The following is a 26,575-nucleotide window of genomic DNA, read 5'->3' on the forward strand; positions in this document are numbered from 1 at the left end:
TTTTATCCTGCCATTACTTTCAAGAAGATACAACATAGGCAGAGGGCAGACAAACTTACAACATAGGCAGAGGGCAGACAAACTTCCTTACAGAACACTTCATTTAGATCTGAAGCTGAAAGCAAATTTCTCTCATGACAGAAAAATTAGGTAGACAAAAGTAAGTTACTTTTACCTCATCAGAGTTAAACAACAGCAGAGGCAGAAGGACCAGGAGTTGATTAAAGGCATTGTCCTGACCACTGATACCACCATGGCTAAGCAAGGGCTGCCTTATGGAACCAGGTCAGGGGACATTGATTTCTCTATTCAACTCCAAGGCACCACTTTGTAAATGACACAATCATTTTTGAGTACAAGAGGTGCTTTAAATGTGGTAACATTATATCATTTCAGCTATAATGATCATAATTACTTATTTCTTTTAATCACAACCCACTTAACCACTTTAGTACAGAGGACTAGTTCAAGGAGTTTAATTTTCATTCAACATCTAATCTTTGTGTTTACCGAAACCCTTCATGGGCTTTGTTTACTGTCTGCCTGCTGGCCTGGACGTTTGATCTTGCAAGACTAGATCAGACAGGGTCAGATAAAATACTGATTACTAGAATAAACCAGTCTTGGGGAAGTAACACTGGTTTTTAAAATCCTCTTTTCTCCCAGCTTTTTAATATCTGGCAAAAGAAGTTCAAATAAACAAATAAAATTAAGACAACTAACAATCAGACGGTTCTTGGGCAATGACTGAGAAAAGAAAAGTGATGGGGATAATTTTGCACTCTGGCCAAAATACAGGGTTTGGTTAGGTCCACTCATTCTAATGGTATTATTTTATAACACAAATAATTTTATAATAACAACCTGTATTTGTGTAAACTTTCAATGACCCTTCAATTCTTGAGGCATATTAAATAATTGGGATTGACCTCACCAAAGATGACTGCTTATTTTGCTTTTGGTACCAGATGACAAACACTTTAGAGATAAAATTATTTTCTTGTAACTTATTAATTAGGACACATTTAAAATATACAAAAGATTCTTTATTAAGGCGTTTTCTTATTCTTATTATATCCCCCACAAAAGTAGATTGCCATGAGAGTAAAACTGATAGTGCTACTACATATATGATTGCCACTTCATTTCATAAAAATGATGGGGAAAGTTCACATCAAGAGTTCAGACAAAAAAAGTTGTGTAAAAAATTAAAATTTTACTAAAATGTGTAGAACTTATGAAAAAACCACTTGGGTAAATCCCTCATAGTCCCAAGACCTTAAAAATAATTTTGGAATAGCATGAATGTTTCTAGGTGTTATGGAATCTCATGTACAATACTAAAACTCCTAAACATTAAACAACTATTAATATTGGTCTTTTTTCTTTGCTTTTAGATAAAATGTACTTTTTTTTTTTTCTTATACTTCAGAGCTTATGAGCTCTACATTGTAAAATCTGGTCCAGAAGCAATTATGGTATGTGATGATCAGCAATTAAAAAAAAAATGCTGTCTAAACCAACCTACCACCCTACCCTACCTACCCACTCCATTTTCTTCAATGTCAAATATTCCTGGGAAACAGATTCATGGTCTTAGACCTTGAAACCAGAGTATACACACTGTCTCCCTATCTATTCTGAAGTAATGCTCATGTTAACTCAAATATGTCTGTGTCAACCATGATTGTCTTTGAAATTAAAGAAAAAAGGTAAACAGAATGTGCTTTGCTGTGATCACTGGGGAAAATAAAGTTAACATGCTAAGCCAAACCAATTTAGGACTTTCTAAAGAATAAGTGTAAATAGTTTAGCTGAAATAACAACAAATTCAAAAAATGCACATTAAAATGTTTACTTCAAAATTTAGACAACTCCATTTGTATGTAGTTTTTACATCTGTTTTTAATGATATCAAATTATTGATTGTTCATTTTTCTCATATTTATTTCAGCATTGACTATAGAATTTGCAATCTGATCTTTTTTTTGTCCTTCCAGTAGACTTTTATTTTTGCCAGGTTTTAGTCATATTTACTTTGATCTTTCAGAGTATATCATTATTTTACCGTTTATTTATTTCTATGAGAAGAGAAAAAAATTTTGACCTAGGAGATCTATATGTGGCAATTTGTAACAGAATCACATAGCTTATGTTTAGGAAATCATGTTTTTGATTAAGAAGCAACCACTTAGTTCCCACTGTTTTATTAAAACAGACATTAGCAGATAATAGGAAACATATTTAACAATGTAGCCTGCATTTAGTTTGGGACCTCAGTAAGTTGACTTAAGATTTTCTTCTAAGCTGAATAGTGCATAGAAGTGCATGTAAATTGGTAACTTTGAGGCAGAAATGGAAGGTAGGGAGGCTGAGAGGGACATGGAACTCTGACTTCTGGGGTCTCAGAAAAAGCCCTATGGTAGAATTCTGGTTTCACTACTACTGGTTTCCAAATTTGGAATTCATTGCCTTTTTTTCATTTTGAAAGCAGGGACACAACTCTTACAAATCAAATCATTACTTTCCCATGAGAAATGAGTCCTACTAGGTAGAAACTCCCACAGCAACATCTATTCATAGAAAAAGGCTTCTACCAAATAAAATATGCCTGCCTCAGTCCAACACTTCCCTTTTTCTGAGGGTCGAAAGTTAATAAAACGCACTTCTCTGGGTGTTTATTTTCTGTACACCATTATACCTGTCATGAATTCTTTGTTTTTCCTCCCACTCCCTTGGTTGATGAATCAACACCACTTGAACTGTTTTATGGCAGCTTGTGTTTACTTCACACATACCTTAACCTTCCCTTTTCTCCTCCTACTGACACACACACAGACACACACACACTTTTCAACAGCAATGACTAGCTCCATCTCTTTGAATAGTATGTGTACACAGTGTCTGACAGCCTCTTCAGGTGTGGATCCTTGACCAACTGAATGAAATCAAGGTCTCAGTCTGCTTTTACAGCACTTAAAGATTTAATTGTGCATTTACTATCTTTAAAAAAAAAAAAAAAAAGATACAGCTTGAAGAATTAAAGCTCCAGGAAAGAAAAAAGAAAAGTAGAAGATATGAGTGTTAATGTGCGAATGCACACACACACACACACACATTCTGTAGTGGCAATTCTGAAAACACTAGAGTGAAGAGTTTCCAATCTTTCTGAATCTGGAATTACACTCCAGCCTATTAAAAGAGGACACTCTCTTACTTTCTCTTATAACAGCAAGTAAATGGGATCTAACAAATGACCTTGAAGCTGCATGATTCTTTTGATTTTCAGCCGAAGAGGATATGTCGAAGTACTTTAACAATCCTATTTTAAAAGAAAAACTTGGAGGCAACACTTACAGAAAAGAAACCTTCTGAGCCACACATCAATGTCTTATAATGAGACGGGGTTATTCATCTTACATTGTACAAGGGTGAATATTAATATGCGAAAGCATTTGCCCAAACCAGGATCTAACGGGTCCTAAGAATTTTAGAGTCTGTTGAAAAGAAATGGATCTTAATTCAATTTTCAGTGTACTTAATTTCTCCTGGGTAGCTCAATATTTTGGCTTGCCTTATAAAATATATATTTAGCATAAAACACTCTCATTCCTTTGTGATCAGAAATGTGCTGCCAATGTTTGTAAACTTCATTTCTTCAAAAGACAACCTTGTCAAAAATCTCCCAAACACTCAATAGCCAACAAGCACTACTTTGACATCCTGTCTCCCCTGAGAAAATCTGCAAGTAGTAAAAGAAACAAATTCATCCTTTACTTTTACTTACCCACCATAGATTGTCATTTGCCCCTCCGATGGGGGCAGAGTAAGCGAGGCTATGAATACATATTATAAAGTGTGATAAATATGTCATACTTATGCAAAACATGGACTGGAAGGACCATCAAAACCAATGTTACAAGAAATTCCCCAAATCCCCTCAGGGACCCTGGTAGGTAACATTTATCTGAATGGAGTGAAAACAAAAGAATTTTTCCACCACTGACATATTTGAAATGGTCCTGACATGTTTAAAAGTCTAGGTGATCTAAATAGCATGCTATTTACTACACAAAGGAACTTTATTTTCAGGACCAAACATAATTCTACATGTAATATATTACTGCTAGTATGACTAATACTATTAATTATTAGTAGTAGTATACTATTATTTGTCAAGAGGTTACTTTGTGCCAGTATTGTCTTATTTAGTCCTCGCATCTACCCAGTGACCTAAGTACTTTGATGATTTCCCATTTTCAGATGAGGAAATTGAGTCTTGGTGAAGTTAAATAATTTGCTTAAGCTCCCACAGCTAGAATGTAGAAGCTAAAGATTTGAACCCAAGTCTGCCTGAATGAATGCAGAGCCCGTGTTTTCACCACTGCTCTGGAATCGTCGACACAGGAACACAACATCAAACTCTATTTCTGACCAAAGACATCCTGATACCCCAACAGTATCTGTTAATCAGTACCCAAACTATAAGTGCTGATTTAACCTAGAATGACAGCTTTTAAGTTTCCATTCTAAAGGATTTTGGTCTTTGCAGGTATCACTTATGAAAACTATAAACTTAACATATTGTGCTACTAATTTTACTTTTACTTCAAATATCTTCTTAGTTTTAAGGGAGCCAACTAGGATCTCATGACAGGAATATTAAAGATCTCACCTTTGTAAAAAATTACGTAAATTGTATCTAAAATGAGCATAAATTCCAAACAACCAACAACTCATGAACCTCAGAAACTGAAAACAGGCTTTACAAACAAAAAAGTCAGTTTACCTTTAATCTTCTTGTACTTTTTATACCATCTCCCAAACTCCTGGCACTTGGTTGCTGACACATTGGCATAATATGTGCTATTTACAATGGATGAAATCATACTCTGAAAAAAAAAATTATAGTTATTTTTTCAAAATATAACTACTTCTTTTTAGGGACAAGAAAGAGCACTTTATAACCTGCACTAACCTCTTTTTTCTTTTAAACTTAAAACAGTCACTCTCCTGTAAACTGAACTATTAACATCAAACACGATTACCTGAATTTACCATCCCTTTAATTTATACAATGATAGTGCTTTCTCCAAAAAGCCAACCCTGGGGCAATGTCAACAATGGAGGGGACAGAACATGCAGATTAAATGCAAAGAGGAAGAACAGTTGTGATTTAGGAACCAGAGCAAAAGGTGAGATCAGATGCTCCAGCATCCGTAATCCAAATAATGCCTTTCAGATGTTTCTGTTCCGCTTCCAACTGCAACAAGCTTACACAGCCAAGAATCTGAGAACATCCGTGCTACACACTGCAGAACAACATTTAGGGAAATAAGTTAAATTAATATAATTTATAGAAACGTGTGATTAGAACTTGTGTGAAAATTCACCGAATGAAAAAATTAACAGTGCTATTTTAGAGCAGGGGAAACTAAACACAATACTTGTACTGTGTTTCAATAAAAAATGAACCAAAGCTCAAACTTTCTGAGTGCTTAGGTGCATGATTCTTCCTTGCTCTCATCCTCCTCAGCCCAACTGCTCAGCTGATTTGTGTGTATTAATCATTGGGGTTAAAAGAGAAGTGGAGCATAGCCTGACATAGCACTGAAAAGTTAAAATTATAATTACACACCTTGAATTGAACTTCCTACAGAGATGCAGTTAATACAGTATGTTTGGGCCAACATTTGTGGCAGATGTTAATGTATACCTGAAATGACTGTGTATGTTTTATACATAGATTTTATTTCTTATTTTTATTTTGTCCTGTGCATAAACAACTCAAGAGATCCAAATGACCTGTGTAAGGTTTTATATCTTGCCTTGAAATCTCATCTTTCTCAAAAAAAAGTTAGCCCCAGACATAGAACAGTTCAGAGAAATCTTAGAACTTCTAACGACATTTCTACAAAGTAATAGAGATAAAAAGGGTAACAATAAATCAAGTTATTTAACAGGAGGTTAAAATGCCAGCAGACAGACCTTCATAAACTCCCATTTAAAACAACAGACTCCTCTTTGTTAATCACTATGCAGTACTGGTAGGGGAGGGGTTTCTTAATTCAATTCACAGAAACCTCTTTCGCAGATGGTTAGCCCTCCCCAGTTGCTGATCTAAACATGACAATTCTTTTCTCTGAGGGAAGATAGTAAGGATAACTCTTTTCATCCCAAGGTCTGAACACAGCACTGGGAACTCAAAGAGCTAATATCATCGGAGTGTATCACAGAACCTATGAGGCCTTGTCTCCTGCCTTATAGGATGACCACTGGAATCCTAATCTCCTGGAGACAGTCTTCTGCTTTGTGCTATTAACGACCAAGTACGGCTGTTCCCTAACTAGCTGAGCTAGCTCCCGCTCTGGCTGAGATTCACTCTGTTCCTAGACTGTGAGACCCTTGAGGACAGTGACTATGTCTGTTTCATTTTTTTTTTTCTATCTCGTGTCTCACATAGTTCTGATGTGGGATATCTGAGTCACTGAAATTTAACACAGGAAAAGGGACAGAGATGAGATTTAAAAGTGCCAAACTGAAATGTCATAGTAATAAATTTTTTTAACATGAAAGTAGCTTAATAATAGATGCATCAGCCATACTGGTATATGTGAATAATCACAAACGTACTTGTCATCTCTCTATCTTGTTTGTATGAATTTATCCTCTGGAAAGGCACAGGATACACAGCCATAGCAGGAGTCAGAGTTAAACTCTGTATTGCCAAATGGTCTAGGAAGTGAACTAAAACGAACAGTGTCTAATTACTGCCTGGCACTGTTCCTCAATTCTTCCTGGCCCATAATACAAGGCCACAAGCCCAGACGACTGCATCACTTTGGCCCCAGATAATCCAAATTCCCCTCACTCTCTACCCTCTCTTTGTCCTTGCTCCTGCTATATCTTCAATTGACCCTGCACAAGGCAGAGTGGCAAGGAAATGAATATCTGGGCTCCTACTGGCTCCATCGGTAGGTCCTATATTTCATATAACTCATTTGTAAAGGAGATGTTGGCTACCCTGACTCAATTAGATTTCTTTTCTGTCCCAGATAATTATAAATAAGTTGTTACCTCTACTGATCACATAACAAAAACATAAACAGGTTTCAACTATGAACTGAGCAAAAAAAAAAGTAGCAAACAAATTTCCTAGATGAGAATCTTTAATCACCAGAAAAGTCTGTTTGAGTTTATGACACATTTTATTCATATCAACTCCCTGCAGGTCTTTATACAGAACTAATATCCAAAATAGTTTTTACTGATAAGAATTGTTATAGTCCATCCTCAGAAGACTTTAAAATCAGAAGACATAAAAATATCTTGGGAATATTTTAAAAGAAAGGCCATGTTATATCTGATTATTCCAGTTTCATGAATATTTTCTAACCCTACATTAGACTGTTAAATTCTCATAATCTGAATCTAAATCACTAGGCTTCACTAGAATGCTCTGGACACATACTACAAGGTCATCTTGATGTTAGTGTCCATTAAATATCTAGAACATCAAAACTTAATTAATGATACATAAAGTTGAAAGGGGCTAACATGAACCCAGCATGTGCTATTACTCTACAGGAAACAATGTTCTCTAAAGGTCCTTGGACACAGAGAATCTGTATTTACCGTATTTCAACCACTTTTTATACTTCAACATCACTGAAATAGAGATCCATCTTACAATCAATAGCATCTTAAACCTGATAAGATACAGTTGATGCAGAATGGGATGAGTAATAATTAAAGTCTTTCCCACCTACCACCCTGCCAAAAAAGATCTAATTCAATTTTTTGCTTTTTGAAATACGTATAATTTTGCAGTTTATGTTGCTCTTTTATGTTTTCCAGTCATTCTAAAGCAACCGCACAGTTGGACTGTTAGGATCCATATCTTTTTGATAAAAGAACAAGAGCTGAGTCAACTTTTTCAATCCAGAATGCAACCAACTCGAGTATCTCTGTTTATACAAAGCAATACTAATACAAATAACCCAGAAAATATGTGTATTGCTATTTTTAACACTTAAACCGAGGAACTATGATTTACTAAGGCTAATATTAAAATGATTTTGCATTTACTAAGCATGTATCGCTTTGCATGGTGGTGGGCTGTGAAAAAGAAAGGATGAGGGTACACGTATAATGGGCAACTGCGGCAGTCCCCACTCAGATACCGAGACACAGCCACAAACACCACCACATAAACAGTGGCCACAGACAAAGCTATTTTATGAATAATATTATATTCTAAGATAAATTAAAATGGTTAAAATGTCTTTCCAACTACAGAAACATGAAAATTTCTGACTTCATTGTAGTTAATTATGAAATTTTAAGTATAAAGGTTTTTGGATGGGAGATAAAGTATAGGTGTCCTTATTTGTAGTCAATTTGACATTTAGTTGGCCATTAATATCTGGATTTTTTTTTAAATAAGGTATTTCAGAAATCAAACTGTATTAGAATTTTCTTTACTTATTCCAAAGTTTACTAGCAGACTTGAATTTGCTCTAAGCCAAACTGCAAGAGAATAAATTTTATAATATTGGTATTTAATACTTATGATAGCTAGATTGATCTATCTAAAAATAAATTTTCTTTTAGGTTCCTGAAACAACTTTTTAACTCACTTGTTTGTTTTTCAACTAGCCCAGAGAATAGATGTCACATATGATTACAAGCATGGTTCCATTTTCAAACTGAGGCCCCAGAAGCTCAGAATAAAAAGCATCTTTCCCAAAGTCAAATAGCACTGGGAGGCACCATGAAGACACTCTGTTAGTGGACCAGTATTTCATGGACCTCTTAAGAAGGGAGACTAACGAATGAATGGAAGGAAACATTCACCACCACCTCCATCAGCGACCACAAGCTCAACAGCTGATGCTGCAACCAATACTTTAGACAAAACAAAAAACAAGGTAACAACAGCAAAAAAAGGAAAACATGAAGCTGTGATCTCAGGCCCCTTATACAAGTTAACTAAGAAGTTTAGAATCCAAGAAAACTACGGAACCTAAAGGGAATTTAAAACTTAATAGGAAAAAGCAAAATAATAAACACAGGTTAAAATGATTTGTAAGATACACTTAGAAAAACAGAGATCTGAGCATCCCCTTCTCCCAAAATAAAACAAAAGATAAAATAACTGGATATCCTTCACTACATTCTGCTTGGCTTGGTGGGATTTATTGTTTGAACAGCAGTGTGGTACTAAGAGTAGCTAAGCTGAAAACACATAATACACTTGTTATGAAGAAGAACATTTTTAAACCAATGTGAAGAATTACATATTCTGTCAGTGAGAATCCCCTGTCTGAGGGAAGAGGAGGGGCATCCCCTAGCCTCCTCTTCTGTGTCTACATGAGGGAGAGAGCAAAGACAGGCAATGAGTGATATGTGCATTCTTTGCTCATTTTCGGCCTTTTCAATCTGCTTGGTGATATGCTAAATAACATATTAAACATGATAATATAATGATACTTCAATTAGGTAAAGGGAAAAAAACTGATTCTGAGGAATTACTTTGTCATGAAAAAAATTCATTTAATGTCATTTGGCAGCCTTCTACTATCCCTCTCTGTCCCCACTTCTGAGCTATAACATCAGAATTGAAAACTGCTGCCATTTTAAGGGAAAGAAACACTTCCTCTGAACTTTGGAGTATGAAAACACTACATTTGAGAGCTCTTCCCCTAAGCTGTTGCTGAATGGCTCGCTTCTCTAACGTCAGCACCCTCACCTGTGATTGGGGATATTGTCTCCTGCATCATAGAGTGTAAGGATTCTTCTGTGAGATGATTTGTGTAAAAGGCCTAGCACAAGATGTGGAATCAGCAAATGGCATCTTTCTCCCCACTGTGCAATCATTTCTTATGGTCACTGCAATCCCTTGGTTAGGAATATTTTCAAGCTGTCATTTGTGAGCCTTCTTCAGCATGAGTCCATGAGGTTGGGACACAAACTAAAATAACCTCACATGAAAATAACTAAAACAGACAGTTGGCAACTGGTTAACACAAGACATGATGCATCCCCACTACATACATGAACTTAGGTTAAATTAAACGGACAGTTGGCAACCGGTTAACATGATTCTGGTCCATGCAGTTGATCAGCCACTATATATGATGAGCACATGCTCAATTTGTTTTTTTCTGCTGACCCAATTGGCTGCTTGATTTCACTACTCAATTGTTTTGGCATGTTGTACATATGAGTTAAGTCCAAATGGGTAAGGTTTGCTCAGGATGACAGAAATAATTATCCTACAATCTATTTCTAAAGGCACACTATATGAATGCCATACCATTGTCACACCGGAAATCTAGTAACATCTTTGCAGCTCAATAGCTTTAGTCAGTCATTTTGTTCCTCAAATATTCAGCAACAAAGTCTCAGCCAGCACCATGGGACAGAGCTGCTTCAAAAACATGTCTACATGCTAAGTAAAATAAACCAGCACAAAATAAATATTCTATGATTCCACTTACATAAGGTAGGTAGAATAGGCAAATTCACAGAGGCAGAATACAGAATAGAGGCTACCAGGGGTCAGGATGAGAGGGGAATAAGGAATTGTTGCTTAAAGGTTACAGACTTTCCATTTGGAGAGATGAAAAAGTTCTGGAAAGAGACAGGGGTGATGGTTGCACAACACTGTGAATGTAATTAATGCTACTCAGTTGTAAGCTTAAAAACGTTTAGTATGGCAAACTTCATGTTATGTATATTTTACCATAAAAAAACATGTCTAGAGTCACAGAGAATATGTTTAGGAGATGGAGCACATTGGAAGTTGCATGCACTTGCAAATTGTTCTTTTCATTACAATTTTCAGGCTAGGTGCAGTGGCTCATGCCTATAATCCCAGCATTTTGGGAGGCCGAGGCAGGAGGGTCACTTGGGGTCAGGAGTTCAAGACTAGTCTGGCTAACATGGTGAAACCTCATCTCTACTAAAAACACAAAAATTAGCCGGGCATGGTGTGCTCACCTGTAATGCCAGCTACTTGGGAGGCTGAGGGGGGAGAATTGCTTCAGCCCGGGAGGCAGAGGCTGCAGTGAGCTGAGATCATGCCACTGTACTCCAGCCTGGGCAACCCAGCGAGACTCCGTCGCAAAAAGAAAAAAAAAAAAAACCCACAGTTTTCAGTTAACAAGACTGTCTCTTTAGCCATCCCATTTGAACATCATGATCACCTATGAGATGCACAAGGCAGGTACTGGTACCTCTACTTATTTAAATGGGTCAAAACCCTGAGCACCTGGAGTTTTGCAATCAAAAGCCGACCTTAGGTATTTCAACTCTTCCTCAAGTAAGAATAAGTAAGCCACAGAAAGATGCAATCATAATGTTTTCAAATTGGAACAGCTAAGGACTATTTAATAAGGGAGGACGATGCCTAAGGTCTGCTAAATTAGGATGCTCAGGACAGCCAGTGGCAGAGGAAAGAGGCTGCAAGTGGTTACTCACAGAGACATCAGAGGAAAAGGAAGAGGTGCCAGCACTTAAACACACTTTGAAAGGTGAAATCAAAAATAAATACGCAGACACACAACCACAATCTGTACTTCCCAAGCATCTGGCCAGACAGAGAACGGCTAAATCATTACTTCCCTGTTTTAAATATATATATGCCTCAGGCTACAATTGTTGCACTTTTATGGACTTCTCCATACCTTTCTTCCACCTTCAAAACTGCTCTTTTGAACTTCAGACCACTGGGGTGTTCAAGAAAGTATGAACTATCCACTGAATCATTCCCTTTGTAATTGCCAAACTCAAGTGAAGAATCACCTAAAATGGTTTGGCTTAGGGGTAATAAGGAAGAATTATTTCAATAACAGGAATCTTTTACTCATGAGTTGAGTCTATTTTTGAAAAACCCAACAAGCCACCTTTCTCACCTAAGGTGAGTAGTACTGGATGCCTCACTCTCTTCTTCCTATATTGAAAGGGTTTTAGTTCCTCCCTCAGATTCACTGTTATATCCCCAGCCCATCACAATGTGCCTGATTCTTAATCAGGACTCCAGGAATGCTGGTGGAAATATACTGTTGAATTACTGTTTCACCTTGCTTAGAACAAAAATGCATTCTTTTTTACTTTATATAGGCTGAACTACAAAAACTGCATGCATCTGTTCTATGACAACCACCAACAAAATAGGCACGCTTATCTCCACACTAAATTACAATCTAGCTATGCAATTTAAGTGAATAATCTGGAATGTTTAAGGATAATGGCTGTAGGATGAATGCCAGGGTCCACATTACATATCCATGATAGCTGAAAAGAGCTATCCCAGTGAGATTTTCCATAATCACACAACATATCAGAAGCCTAAATCAAATCTCACCCAAATCTAAACAACAGATATGAGCCCCCGTTTAACCGAAATGTGCTGGGCATCAATCACCAAATTACTCTATTCACTGTTTCTAGTTCAAAATGTTTTGGAACTGCCAAGAACACTGTAATAATAATAAAACTTTACATACTAATAAAACTATACTTTATGAAACATTTTTAAACTTAATTCATTAAGCACATCAGAGAATTGGTTAACTGAGAGTGGTACTGCTCCTGTCATGGGACCTTTGGCAACATCTGGAGACATTTTGGTTGTCACAACTGGGGGAAGGGGTATAGTGGCATGCTAGTGGCATCTAGTGGGTAATGGACGGGGATGCTGCAAGGCACAGGACAGCCCCCCACCACAAAGAATTCTCCTGCTAAAAGGTTAAATTCCTGCATTATAGTAACAGCTACATACAAAATATATATTATGCTGAATGCTGTGGACACAAAGATCAATAAGAGATGGCCTCTGTTATTGTGGACAGTCCATCTAGTGATGGAAACTGACAGGTAACAATGACAACAGGCTGAGATAAGTGCTGTGACAGGGTTATTTACAAAGGCTACTAAGAGCAGAAGTAGCAACTACTTCAACCAGGAGGTTGAGGCACTTCACTAGCAGTGTCTTTCCAGCTGGAATCTGAAAGATAATTTCATCAAGTAGAAAAGAATAGTGCATTCTAGCCAGGTGAAATCATGCATGCAAAAGCAAGCAAGTGTCAAACTGAAGGACTCTAGAGTCACCAGGATTGTGTGCAGGGGCTTTCAAAGCCAGAGATTAACAAGGTACATCTCCCTAAAGAACCAATCTCATGTGGAGAGAAGGAGATTACTAACTTAACAGGCAAAATGATTTTATGCCATTTTAAAAATATTTAAAACACAGGGGCCAGGAGCAGTGGCTCACGCCTGTAATCCCAGCACTTTGGGAGGCTGAGGCAGATGGATCATGAGGTCAGAAGATCGAGACCATCCTGGCTAACATGGTGAAATCACGTCTCTACTAAAAATACAAAAAAAATACCCAGGCGTGGTGGCACATGCCTGTGGTCCCAGCTACTCAGGAGGCTGACGCGGGAGAATCGCTTGAACAGGGAGGCGGCGGTTGCACTGAGCTGAGATCGTGCCACTACACTTCAGCCTGGGTGACAGAGCGAAATTCTGTCTTAAAAAAAAAAAAACAAAAACAAAAAACAACAAAACAGGTATATGGACTAGAATATAAACTTGGCATTAAATTTTAAGATAATACAGAAGGTGGCTTTGTTAGATTTGTAATGCCACACTAGTTAGGTTGCTCCCACTCTCAAGAGATATTTTGAGCAATGGTAAACATTTCAAAATAATTAATTTCATGTGTTTGGAATATAGAATGAGTGCAGGAAGAGGGAAGAAGGTAGCTCTAGTGAAATATAAGGCTGAACAGTGTCATCTTGATGGTCTTTATGATATGGAGTCCGTACTTCCTACAAGGTGGGTAGGGGGAGTGACTGAGGAATTATAAACAAGGAACACAGGAGAATCAGGTGGCAGGAGAAAAGTCATGAGGCAAGAAGACCTGAAATATTTTAGATGACAGATGATGAAAGAATGAACAAGGCAGTGGCACAAGGGAAAAAGATTTTAGATGGAGAAGTGATGGAACCCATAGGATCAAACAGAAGGGTGAGGGAGAAGGAACTGTTTAGGTCAGGCAACTACGTGAGCAAACCATGAGAGCAGAGAGTGGAAGGGGAAAGAGGTTTTTATGATAGGGTTAAAGATGATCTCATTTGAACGTCAAGACAACCCTCCGAACTATGTGAAACATGCAAATACAATGATGCCCAGCTTATAGAAGAGTTTAACGAGGTCCTGAGAAGTGAACAGACTTGCCCAGGATCACATATCTGGCATAAAAGAACTGAGATTAGAACCCAGGGCTCTTGGCTCCTGATCTGGATTCTCCTCACTCATGTTGCCTCTCTAGTCATATCTACAATTATAACCAAACATGATTTTCATGATACAACAGTTTGGACCAAACTTCCACATGCCTCAGAAGCCCTGGATAAATTTCTGAATTGGTAATATCAAGTTAGAGGTTTGTACACTTCCACACAAAGCCCATTTTGGCTTCCATGTGAATGCAAGAGAAAATTAATTGTGAATGATTGTGAAATTTGGGGAAAATTATTGACAGCTTTTCTTAACTTGTTCTTTGTCCAGTTCCTTTGTATCACCAGTATAATCAAAATATGCATTTTATAACTTCGTATGTAACAAGGCTTTAACATCTACATACATACCTACAGGTAGGTATTAAAATGGCCTCCATGAAAAGCCCTAAACATAAGGTCAGAATAATGTCCTTTTCTATCTAGCTGCCTATACGTGAATGCATGCCTTCTTGATTTTTTTCGAAGCAAAAATATTAATAGCATACTTTGCTTCAGAGGATCCAAATTCCAAAACACCCTCAAAGGCACACACACACACACATTCAGTTCACAACATATCTCAGTAATAATAGCTGATACTGTTTATGGTGCATCATTGCATGCCAGGCATTAGGCCAAGCATTTTATGTAATTTCCAATCATTTAATTATCTTTATATAACTCAGAACCATTACTACTCAGTTTTATTAACCAAACAAGGGGGGCTCATAAAGGTAAGGTTATAGAGGCTTGTCAACCAGGACATGAATCCAGCCCTGATTCCAGGATACATGCTCTTAACCAATAGCCTTCCTATCTTCCAGAGACTCCCTTACCCTGGAACAAAGCTCATGGCACAGCAAATTTCTGTAATAGGTTTCTCATTATTTTCCCTTCAACTTAACAGACATTGTCTTAAATCATGTGTAGCAGCTCACACCAGGAAACAGATTTCCATTCAAAGCTTTAGATGATTTGTCAACCTGGGTTCATTTCTACAGCAGCCCCAATCCACCATAGGAAAAATATTATCTCATCAGTAGAAAAAAATGGGTCCCAGCCCATGAACACAAATGGAAAAGGCAGCCCTTTCCTCCACCGCTCTTCTTTTGATCCTCTCAATCTCATTTTCATGGCTTGTATTAGTTTATGGTACGTTCACTAAAAAACAGAGTATCACTTTTCCTCATGATGCATTTTCTTGTGGTGAATTCACTACAAAACCTCTACAAATGTATATGATGTAAAGATCATCTCTCTACACCAGACAGGCAAAAGGCCCAATAAATCATGCATAGATGGATTTAGCATGGCTGACTCATCCAGCTGACCAAATAAAACAACAATCTGGTGCATCCACTTTGAAACAGGGGGGTAGGGAGTAGCATCTCAGCCTGCCACTTAGCCAGCTAGTATGCTTAGGCAGTGAATGTAAGTGCTTCTCTAAGCTCCTGTTTCTTGATCTATAAAATGGAGACACTGGTCCCTATCTCCGATGAAATATGTGAGAAGTTAATGACTGTATATGTAAAACGTCTATTTTCTTTTCTTTTCCTTTTTTTTTTTTTTTTTTAGAGACAGGGTCTCGCTATCTTGCTATGTTGCCCAGGCTGGTCTCGAACTCCAAGGCTCAAGGAATCCTCTGGCCTCGGCCTCCCAAAGTGCTAGGATTACAGGTGTGAGCCACCATGCCTGGCCCGTATACGTAAAATGTTTTAATACTCTCTCCTTAGCCAAAGTCTCAATAAATGCTAATTTTTTTTTTTTTAAGAACCACCCAGGGTCTCACTCTGTCATCCAGGCTAGAGTACAGTGGTGTGATCTTGGCTGACTGCAATCTCCACCTCCCAGTCTGAAGCAATACTCCCAGCTCAGCCTCCTGAGTAGCTGGGACTACAGGCACATGTCACCACGCCCAGCTAATTTTTGTATTCTTTGTAGAGATGAGGTTTCGCCATGTTACCCAGGCTGGTTTCAAACTCCTGAGCTCAAGCAATCAGCCTGCCTCAGCCTCCCAAAGTGCTGGGACTGCAGGCATGAGCTACCCCATGCCCGGTTAATAAGCTATAACTTCTATTCTACAACCAGAAGCAACATAATCTTTTACACCTCAAATGCAGTGTAAGTCTATAAATAAAAGACAGAGAAGACAGTTGTTTAAGCAGAAGGAACCCCCTGCTAGAGAGTCTACCAATGGCTTCTTCTGTTTCCCAGACCCCCACCTGAAGATACTGACCTGGGAGAGAGGGCATTCTTTGGCTAATGTGCTCTGGTTCATCTCTTTGAGCAGTTCCTTTAAGGCATTGCGGACTGTGGCATGGTTCCACTGCTCCGCAGGCAAGTCTTCCAACTTCGAACAACTGCAAAACAGAGCAATAATGAACAATACACAAACCTCAACCAGGGTCCCTGACTGAAGAGGAGACACTGCAGCAGCCATTCTTGGGTCTTGTGGGAGCTTCAGAAGAAATGCTGAAGAATGGGGCCTAAGTGAAGGAAGGGAAGTAAAACTGCTTCTCCAAGACTTTGCGAGGGCCCAAGGGGTCTCTTTTAAGTTTGTCATCCCACTCATCCAAGAAAAATAGTCATTTGCAATACAAGAGATGCTATTTTTATAAAATACGATTTTTCCAATGTGCTGGTGGAAATGGCATGGCAGTGTGGTTATAAACTTCCCCAATACAAATGTAATTATTGTGCATGCCTAAGGTTAACTGTAAACAAACATCCCCTGTCAGATTTGCAGTTGGAAGGCCCACCCTCACCCTCATAGAATGGCTCAGAGTTACTCTCTGAACCAAAAAATGACTTTTCAGATCCTCACCCATTCATAGACACAGATGGGAATGCTGGGGGTCCATATTTAAAGTATAAATTGCCCGAAAGGGGAAAATTCAAAACACTTACACTAAAGGACAACACTCCTTAAATCACACCTATCAGGCACTTTACAATAAAAGACTGCAAAGAACCTCCAGTTCTTTAGAGAGATATCTTGTTCCAGATGCCATATTTGAAAAAATAAAGAAATCATCCCCAGAATCTCTGCAGGCCACAAAGTGTGTTTTTGTTTGTTTGTTTGTTTGTTTTGATGTGGCCCTTGGAAAGCGAAGAAAAAGATCTCCTATGTCAGGACATTCTTGGTAAACCTCCTACAAGAACAAAACTCTCCCCTCATAACACAAATGTGAAAACAGCAGAGGTGTTTATTCTTCAAATACTATGTGCTACACATTTAAGCAGGCCTAGAGGACCCATTGAATAAGGGGCTGTGTAAAGCTACTCCTAAGGGCTATAGATTTTTAATGATTTGTCAAGCCGCCCCTAGGTTACCACTTCACTGCTTCTGAAAACAAAGCATAAAGTAGTTGGAATGTGACTATAAAGACACCTGGGGAAGGGCCACCCTTCTCCTTCTCTCCTTCTTTCCCTCTCTCTCCTTCTTTTCATTTTGTCCAATGTCCAGAAATTAATAGACAGGACATGCTGATCTTTGCAGTGAATCTATGATTGACGGAGCAGCTCTGACAGCAAGGAAAAGCAGATGTTCAGAAACACCCACCTTTGTAATTGGATTTTCAACGTCACAACATGATAGACATCTTGTAGCATGTCGGCCACTGTCGCGTCGGGTGCATCTGTCACATAACTGAGGGGGAGAGGGTTCCACCTTCCCAGCTTGATTATTCCTGCACAGGGAAGAAAAACATAATAAACACATATCTGCTATTTATTAAACCTTCCCATTGTTTGTTCAATGTTAAGAAGGTCATTCAATCATCAACATCCAAGGCCCACTCAGATATTTTACAACCCAGTGCAATAAGCTATTTCTTTCTGGCCGACAATTGAGTTAGTTAACTATACAGGAAGATGGGAAGGAAAGAATGAGGTTTAATCACAGACAATCAGTTCTTTTATGTTTTCCTGTTTCTTAAATTACTTAGAAAACCATACGGATACTTCCTTCCCCCCAGAATTGTTTCACATTCTAACTTAAGGCTGATGCTAAATATACAGGACTGCTGATTTCATAGACAAAAAAAAAAGTAAGCCTTAAGTAAATATAAGATTCAGTTTTGAATTGTACAAGAAAATTCCTGTGTGTGGGCTCAGCATGCAGTTACATCCTGACTGTGGTGCGATTCCCAGTGCGAACAGCATTTGGAGCTCATGAAGCAGTTAGAGTTCGCTCCCATATCTGCGTTTCAGCAGGCAGTGGGGTTGCTTTCCCAGGCCAAATGCAATACCACGGTGATTGACCACAGATCAGAAATAGCAAAGATGCCCTCAACTTCCTTTCTTTTTTTTATTCCTCAGCTCTTTTGACAGTGACAATAGTACTTTTTCCCTGTGGATTTCCTGCTGCATATGGTAAACATGCATAACAATGAAAAAATAATAAAAATCCTTTTTAAGCTTGGGCTACGTAGAACAGCAATTTTAGGAATACCCTTGTTAGAGGAAGATTCATGGGATGGTTTCAGCAACATATGGTGAAAATGCTAACTTATTCATAAGATAGGCCCATTTTATCTGGTACACAGGGCACACGTAACATTGATGAAGAAAAATAGAGAAACCCATTTCACATATGACACAGGGTAACAAAAATTTTATTTGTAGGCGATGAAAAATCCCATGTCTCCAGGATGTCAGAAATTGCCACACATAAAAAGCAGTGATGCTTTAGTGATAAAAGAAAAACAGCATTTTTATTTTTGACAATACAGGTGAGTCCAACTACACTGTTCTTTAAAAAAATATATTATCATCAAAGAGAGAAAACACCTGTGTACCCAAGTGAACTTTTAAGAGCCTCACAAAATGACAGCTATGGGGCAAAATTCCAGCAATAGGAAATGGACTTTCTGGTCAGGGCACGTCCTGTCCAAGATGAAATAAATGAATGCGCAATGCTTGACATAATGCTTGAAAACAGGGAATAAACAGAACAAAAATATTAAAATGATACACTGTTTCAGTATTAAGATTTAACAATCTGGTGCTGAATATGCTGCAGTATAAATAGTGCCTGGACTCAGATCCAATAAAGTAACACAGCTCTCATTCATAGTACCGTATGTCTCCAGTTCTGGCTCCTTAAGTCATATTTCACTTGCCAAGAAAAGCTGTTTTCTTGCGGGGATAGTTTTCTTAACATTCTCTCTCATGACAATGAAAAGTGCACAGCACGCAGCATGTAGTAGTCATGAAATGAACATCCAGGGCCCACTGGACAGCCACCCACGAGAGAGTGGGTCTGCTTCCTTGCTTCTTTTACTCCTGACATTTGCAAATACTAAAATGAAACCATGTAACATGTCTAACATATTTCCTTTTTAAAAAATCATTCTACAATTTTAAATTCCTTTCAAAAGTCATTACCATGATCACCCATAAGTTGAATATAAATTGGCTGTGTTCTAAAGTCACACAGATAATATATGACAGAATGGGGGGGGAATGAAGTTGACAGTTGTGCACTATGATAGGCAAGTAAAAGAAGCAGATTTTGTGGGTCATTTTGGTTACTAAGACTAAGCAAGTAATATAAAAAAAAAAGGACCCTACAAGCTTCAACGCACAACTCTACAAGAGATTCATTCAAGCTGTTGTGGTGTCAGTAGTTGATTCCTTTTTATTGTAAAGAAGCATTCCATTGTAAGAATACACCACACTACAGCCAGACACAACAGAATATATCTGTATGATTTCATTTATATGAAATACAAGAACAGGCAAGACTAATCTAATGGGGATAGAAGTCAGAGGGACAGAAAGGGGCATTACATAGACAGGGACATATGGGGATTTTCTTGTTTGGCATGGTGGTTGCATGGTTATACAAATTGTCAAAATTTATCAAACTGATCACTTAATATGCATACATTTTTGTATGTAAATTATACCTCAATTTTTTAGAGAGGGGAGGGAGAGAAATCTCTACAGGAAATAATAGACAACTAATTCTACTGGAAATAGAATCTCCATATAGGTAAATTCTTACCCCACCTTGATAAGCCGGAAGAAGACTTGTTTGGGCTGGAATTAGACACACACAGGTGTTTTAACAACACTTAATACCTCCACATAGAGCAGGTGCTACAGTTTGGTTTCTATATCTTGGAAGAGAGCTGTTGGCACATGCTATTTTCCCAGGCAATGGGAAGTGTGTGCTTTTCCTTTTTTGCACCTTATTAACTAACTTGCACAGTCCTAGAAGTCATGGTCTCTGCACAGCTATTTACCAGGGTCTGCAGGTACAAGATCTGCTAGGAGAGCTATGGCCAGAAGCCCACTCTACTCCAGCCAGGTAGAGGCTTGGAGTAACTCTTAATGAGCCTTTCCTCCAAACAGGGTCTCTGTCTAACGTACTGTGTTAATCCTCTTTGCAAATACATTCTTTAGAACAGTCCTCCTTCCCTGATATAAAATAGACAAAAATATTACTTGGAATAGTAGTCAAGTGTTAATTGAGGAAATCAAATTGGGAAGCAGTATACCACAGTGACTAAGAATGCAGGCTTCCAAGTTAAATTGCCTCTGTTCACATCCTGGCTCTGTCACCTACTAATTATGTAACCCTACCAAGTTACTTAAAATTCTCCATACCTCAATCCTCTCATCTGTAAACTGGAACAATAAAAGTACTGATCTTACAAGAATACTGTGCAGATTAAATGTAAAAATTAGTAAAGAGTCTGAATATAATTTAATCTCAAAAATTTAGTCATTCTTTTGACCTTTTTAATGTGTCTTAAAGAGAAGATATAGTCAGTTTATTTCAAAATACATTGACTCAAAAGATTTTTGATGATTGTATTAGCTTTCAGTCATGTGTCTATAAAAGACTTTTGTTTTAAATCACAAAGGAGGAGTATACATCAATGTGTCCCATCTTCTATTCCCACCACTTCCCCATTCATTTCTTCCATCCTTGCTCCTCAGTGGCGTCTTTCCTTTGACCTGTAAGTAGATTCAGATCTCCCCTACTTTTTTGCTTGTTTGTTTGTTTCTGACACAGGGTCTGGCTCTGTCACCCAAGCTGAAGTGTACTGGTGAGATCTCAGCTCACTGCAACCTCTGCCTCCCAGGCTCAAGCTAGCCTCCCACATCAGCCTCCCAAGTAGTTGGGACTACAGGTATATGCCACCACACCTGGCTAAGTTTTGTATTTTTATAGAGACAGGGTTTCACCATGTTGGCCAGGCTGGTCTCCAACTCCTGGGCTCAAGCGATCTATCTGCCCACCTCAGCCTTCCAAAGTGCTGTGTTACAGGCATGAGCCACTGCACCTAGCCCTCCCCTACTTTAAAACAAACAAAAACACTATGACAATCTCTCTGTTCCCTCAGTCTCTTATTTTCTGCACCACCAAATCTAGTATAGGTGTACCTCCAATTTCTCCATCAGTTCTTTACCCCTGAATATCTAGTGTCAACTCCCTCCATGAGGAAATGGAGATTCAGAAGGGATGGGTTATCTTAAGTAGCCTAGGTAATATTACTAGCAAGTAGCAGAGCTCAGATTCACTTCAAAGACCAGGCTCTCACTCTTCTTGTTATCACACTGGCTCAAGTGAGAGGCAAACTAGAAGAAAAGACTGGTTCCAAGTTTTGGGAGGCCATGAATGCCTGACTCAGTAGCACACTGTATAGGTCAAAGGTTAGGAGTAAGGTCTGGAGTCAAAGAAGAGTTTACACCCAGCCTCCTCTGCTTGTCACCTGTGAGACTTTGGGCAAATTGTTTAGTCTTTCCATGTGTCCATTTCCATATCTGTAAAATGGGGATAAGAACAATGCCTACCCTTTAGGGTTATCATGAGACTTTACATGAAAAGGAGACTCTAGCACTGGGACTGCTACATAAGTGCTCCATAAAACTTAAGGGACAATAGGTCCTTGTAAGTTTCTTAGTGTACACATAACGACAATAAAGCAAAACTTCCAGAGATTAATTTATACAGGTTGAGTATTCCTTATCCAAAATCCTTGGAGAACCAGAAGCAATTCATATTTCTGATTTTTTCAGATTTTGAAATAGTTGCATTATACCTACCAGGTAGGCATCCCAAATCCAAAAATTCAAAATCTGAAATGCTCGAATGAGCATTTCCTTTGAGCACCATGTTGACACTCAAAAGATCTCAGATTTTGGAACATTTCAGATTTCAGATTTTCAGATTTGAGATGCTCAACCGGTACTGGACTGCAGGTGGATTAAAAACAGCACTCATTCCAAGGGGAGAAAAAAGAACCGAAATAATTCAGGTAGGTATGTCTAGTTACAATTACAACAGCCTCTTCCTGGCTTCTAAGGAGGGATGCAGACCACACCAATCACTCCAGTGTAGTGAACAAGGACAAAGGAGCAAGAACAAGTTATCTGGCCATTGAGGATAATATTGCAGCACTAGAGAAGTGTCAATAATGATGGCATAACTTAAGTATACAGATGTTATTCCCAACATTCACATTCTATGAGTAAGTTTTGTAACCCCAATTTGAAAAATGAGAAAAACTAGTGATGATTAAATTAGGAAATATTTCATACACGTGCGCATGCATGTGCGCGCGCACGCACGCACGCGCACACACACACACACACACACACACACACACCTTTGAGTTCAGCCAGGAACATAGTAGATGCTAAATGCATGGCAATTTCCATTTTTTCTCTGAAAATTTATCACACTCTCACTCTGTCTAGAGTACTGATCCCCAATATTCACTTCTAGAAACTGTCTATATTATTGCTGAAATTCTGCCATGGGAATAATTCCAACCCTGATAACCCACCTGAAGTAATCCTTTCTCTATAACACGGTACAATAAATATTCTTGGTTGGTTTGTATACCTTATAAAAAACCTACTTATTCACAATATCCCTTTATGTTACTTTACAGTTTGCACAGTGTTTTATACAACCATTAGTTTATCCTTATGAAAACAGCCTGGACTCAGCATTCTACCTGGAAGTAAGCTGAAGATCAAAGAATGACTTTTCAAGGACATAAGTGGATGAAAACCAGGAATAAAACCTAGGCTTCATTTTGCAAGTTTTTGAACTACTGGGCCAATATCCTTTCTGCTCAGCTCTGCTACCGATGCCCTGAGGATGTACCCACGTCCAAGCGCCCAACCACACAAATGGGCCCCTGGAGAGGAGGGCCAGAGCACATCCACAGTCACACATCAGGCAGTGTCTGGACATTTAATGTTAGACCAAGGAATAAATGAGACCAATGAGCAAACAGGTGACATCACAGTCCCAGAAGTCTGAAGAGCCAGTTAAACTTGGGGCTTCTCTGGAAAAAACAGTTTCCCACAACAGTGCCATTTCAGACATAAACATTGTTTTCCAATCATCTTTATTATTTACAAGGAATTTGTCATCTGCAAACATTTAGAAAATGCTTGGTGTTGAAGACTATTACAGATGCTGTTATAAGGTCTTTGAGTCACAAATTATGGGCCTTTATTTTGGGGTTGAAATTCATACAAATGTTAACATGATTGAATTGAGCACAGTATGAATAAAACCGTCTATATCCAGACAAATCTGTTCACTAAAATATAGAGTACCAATCCACTCAATGTGTAATGTGTACAGACCAAATAACAAAATGCAATTGTAGGTAAATTTCCCATTAGTGATATAAAATTAGATTGGGAATTGAGGCAATTTTTGTCTAAAATTAAAAAGATGCAATAATGGAAACCAGTTTTTTATTTTCTCAATGCAGTATTCTGCCAGAGTTAAAGAGCTGACATTTCACCAAAAGAAATATCAATAGTTGTTTGTGTTCATGTTTTTGGTATTTATCTCAAAGAAAACAGTTACTATTCTCAGTAAATGCATAATTCATATTTTTAGTATCATTTGCCTCTAATTATATAAAAACAAAAGAGTGGTGATAATACACATTATAGTCGATCAATATTTGATTCAAGCCTTTAGAAAGTCAATCATGTCTGAGGATAAAATAAAATGTGATAATACATTATAATCAATGAGCCATTAGAAGTGTTTGTATTAAGCATGAAGCATTCATTCAACAACTTTTTTCTTGTGTCCCTCCAACATAAGTCACTAAGATGCAAAGATAACCTCAATATGTACTGTCCCTGTAATTATGGAGCTCACAATTGAGCAGAGAAGCTTATTATTGCTAAACACATAGCTAAGTGAAACCATTCCTAAAATAAGCCAAGATGATAGCTTTTACCCCGTACCTTAAATATGAGAAATATTTACTTCATGAAGGCCTACAACAGGCTGCCTGTGAAGTACATGAGAACAGTTCTCACAATTTGCAGTGGCATGTAGATAGATGCTGATAAAATAGATATATATTGGGTATACTGCACAATAAAGCCTACAGTTCAATCTGTGAAACAGATATAAGCAACCCAGCAAGATATCCAGCAGTATTCTTATAATTCAGCTGGATGGATAATTTTCCTTTATTCCAGGTGCATTTTAACATTAATTTTTAAAGCAAAATGAAAACTCAGCCTGAGAAAAAAAAATGAGACATTAGCTTTAATATCCAAAGGCTGGGGTTTGTATATCTCATAACTCCCTGGAAAAGATCTCCGCAAAAGAGTGTCAATAAAAAACCCAGCCTTAGAAGAACTAAGCCTTGGGGCTTCTGGTTCTCGGTATTATTTCCACAATACCAACTGCTGATGAGGCTCCTTGTAAAAATAGGAGAACTCATGACATTGATTGCATCTGTTTATCCTCCTCAGAGTGGTTGTGTTCATATGCTATAGCATATAATTTTCTGTTGTTCAGCTATGCTTTGTTAAAGAAATTAAAAACTGTCTATCCTATATAATAAGAACATAGAATTATTTATCCATAAATCAGTTCACAGGAAATCACTACCCAGCAGTATATAATAATTCAGCCTGTGTTTCTAACCTGTGGCCTGACTGTGGTATATCATCAAATTGTAGCAGCAAAAAGACATAAATTGTAGTTATTATTGCTAAAGCTGTGGTGGGAATGACTTTTCAATGAGGAAGAAGAAAAAAAGGCGAAACAAAAATGGTTTTTGAAGTATACATATTTTCCTTTTTAATGCATAGTTTAGCAGTGCCCCAGTACAACTTATTGGAATAAACCTAACTCTTCTACACCTTCTGCTTTGATTTTAAGGACTCTCTCTATATATATTTCAATTGGCTTGCATTGGGGTAAAAGTAAGTGGAAGATGAAACAGCATTTTTGAGTCATCTTACATTATTCAAGTGCCTTTATAACTTACACAAATTAATGAAACCTCACAACATACTTGTCTGGGAGCCTACAATGGATTTAATCCTGCATTTATGACAATACAAAAGGAAATGCCAAACAAAAATAAATAATTCAATGATTCAAAATAAACACTGAACATATACTGTCATATGAATTTATCTAAAAATCAAGAGATGCAAGTGTGTGAGCACACACACACACAATGCACTGTTTCCCATCCCCACAGATAACTTCTCTGTTTGCAGGAATTCGGTAACACTGACAAACACAAACAAAGTAGGTTTTACCTTTAAAAATACTAACCTGTATATTTAAATCATATTTCTATCTTTCAGAGGAAATTATCAAGAAGATTATTATTTAAAAATTAAAATTAATTTTAGAGTACTTTCTGAATAAACTATAGTGATACAGCTGTCTGTCACACTTTTTTTTTGAGCTGACTACCCCCTTACACTACAGAAACATTCTATTTTAGAAATATATACAGTACCATTTGGTGCCTTGTAATTCTATACATGGCTTTTACAATTTTGCGGCATAAAGATTTTGTCTAATGTAATAGATGCTGCTTCACATTTGGGAAATGTTATGTTACAACCCTGACTTTTATTAGATTATTTAATATAAGCACTAAGTAACTAGACTAAATTAATAAAGACCTTATTGAAAAAAAATGGAGAGGGAGAGAACAAAATTATTCCACAAATTAAATAAAACTTTCTGAAGTTAGCATTTCAGAAATCTTTATTTAATTTTCAGAATTCCAGTTCTTCTGTAAAACAGCCAAAATATTGGTCAGGATATGAAAAAAAATGTGGTTGGTGTTTAGTTATTTATTTCATAAAAGTGCCATTTAAAACTATTACATGGAGGAATAAGACAAATGAGAAAGAAAAGTGTGATGAGAAATTATTTGGGGTTGGTTCTAAACTTCTGTCACTGGTTAAAAACTATTTCATCCAGTACATATTTTCTTATTGTTGTTCTAAGTTTAATCATTTTCTAA

The 26,575-nt window shown here is 37.6% G+C and overlaps 1 protein-coding gene across 8 annotated transcripts in view; it reads right to left on the reverse strand.

Moving 5' to 3' along the window:
- The window catches only part of SATB2 (SATB homeobox 2), a 288,714-nt gene that overhangs the window by 94,257 nt on the left and 167,882 nt on the right, over positions 1-26,575 (reverse strand). For all 8 annotated transcript variants that reach the window (XM_063791444.1, XM_063791442.1, XM_063791443.1 and 5 more), the window contains 3 exons: positions 17,854-17,980; positions 16,528-16,651; positions 4,790-4,892 (listed from right to left, as the gene is read on the reverse strand). In XM_063791444.1, coding sequence (XP_063647514.1) covers positions 4,790-4,892; positions 16,528-16,651; positions 17,854-17,980 — 354 coding nt within the window. The remainder of the gene's footprint in view (positions 1-4,789; positions 4,893-16,527; positions 16,652-17,853; positions 17,981-26,575) is intronic.

Source organism: Pan troglodytes, chromosome 13, assembly GCF_028858775.2.
Source record: "Pan troglodytes isolate AG18354 chromosome 13, NHGRI_mPanTro3-v2.0_pri, whole genome shotgun sequence".
Classification (NCBI taxonomy): domain Eukaryota; kingdom Metazoa; phylum Chordata; class Mammalia; order Primates; family Hominidae; genus Pan; species Pan troglodytes.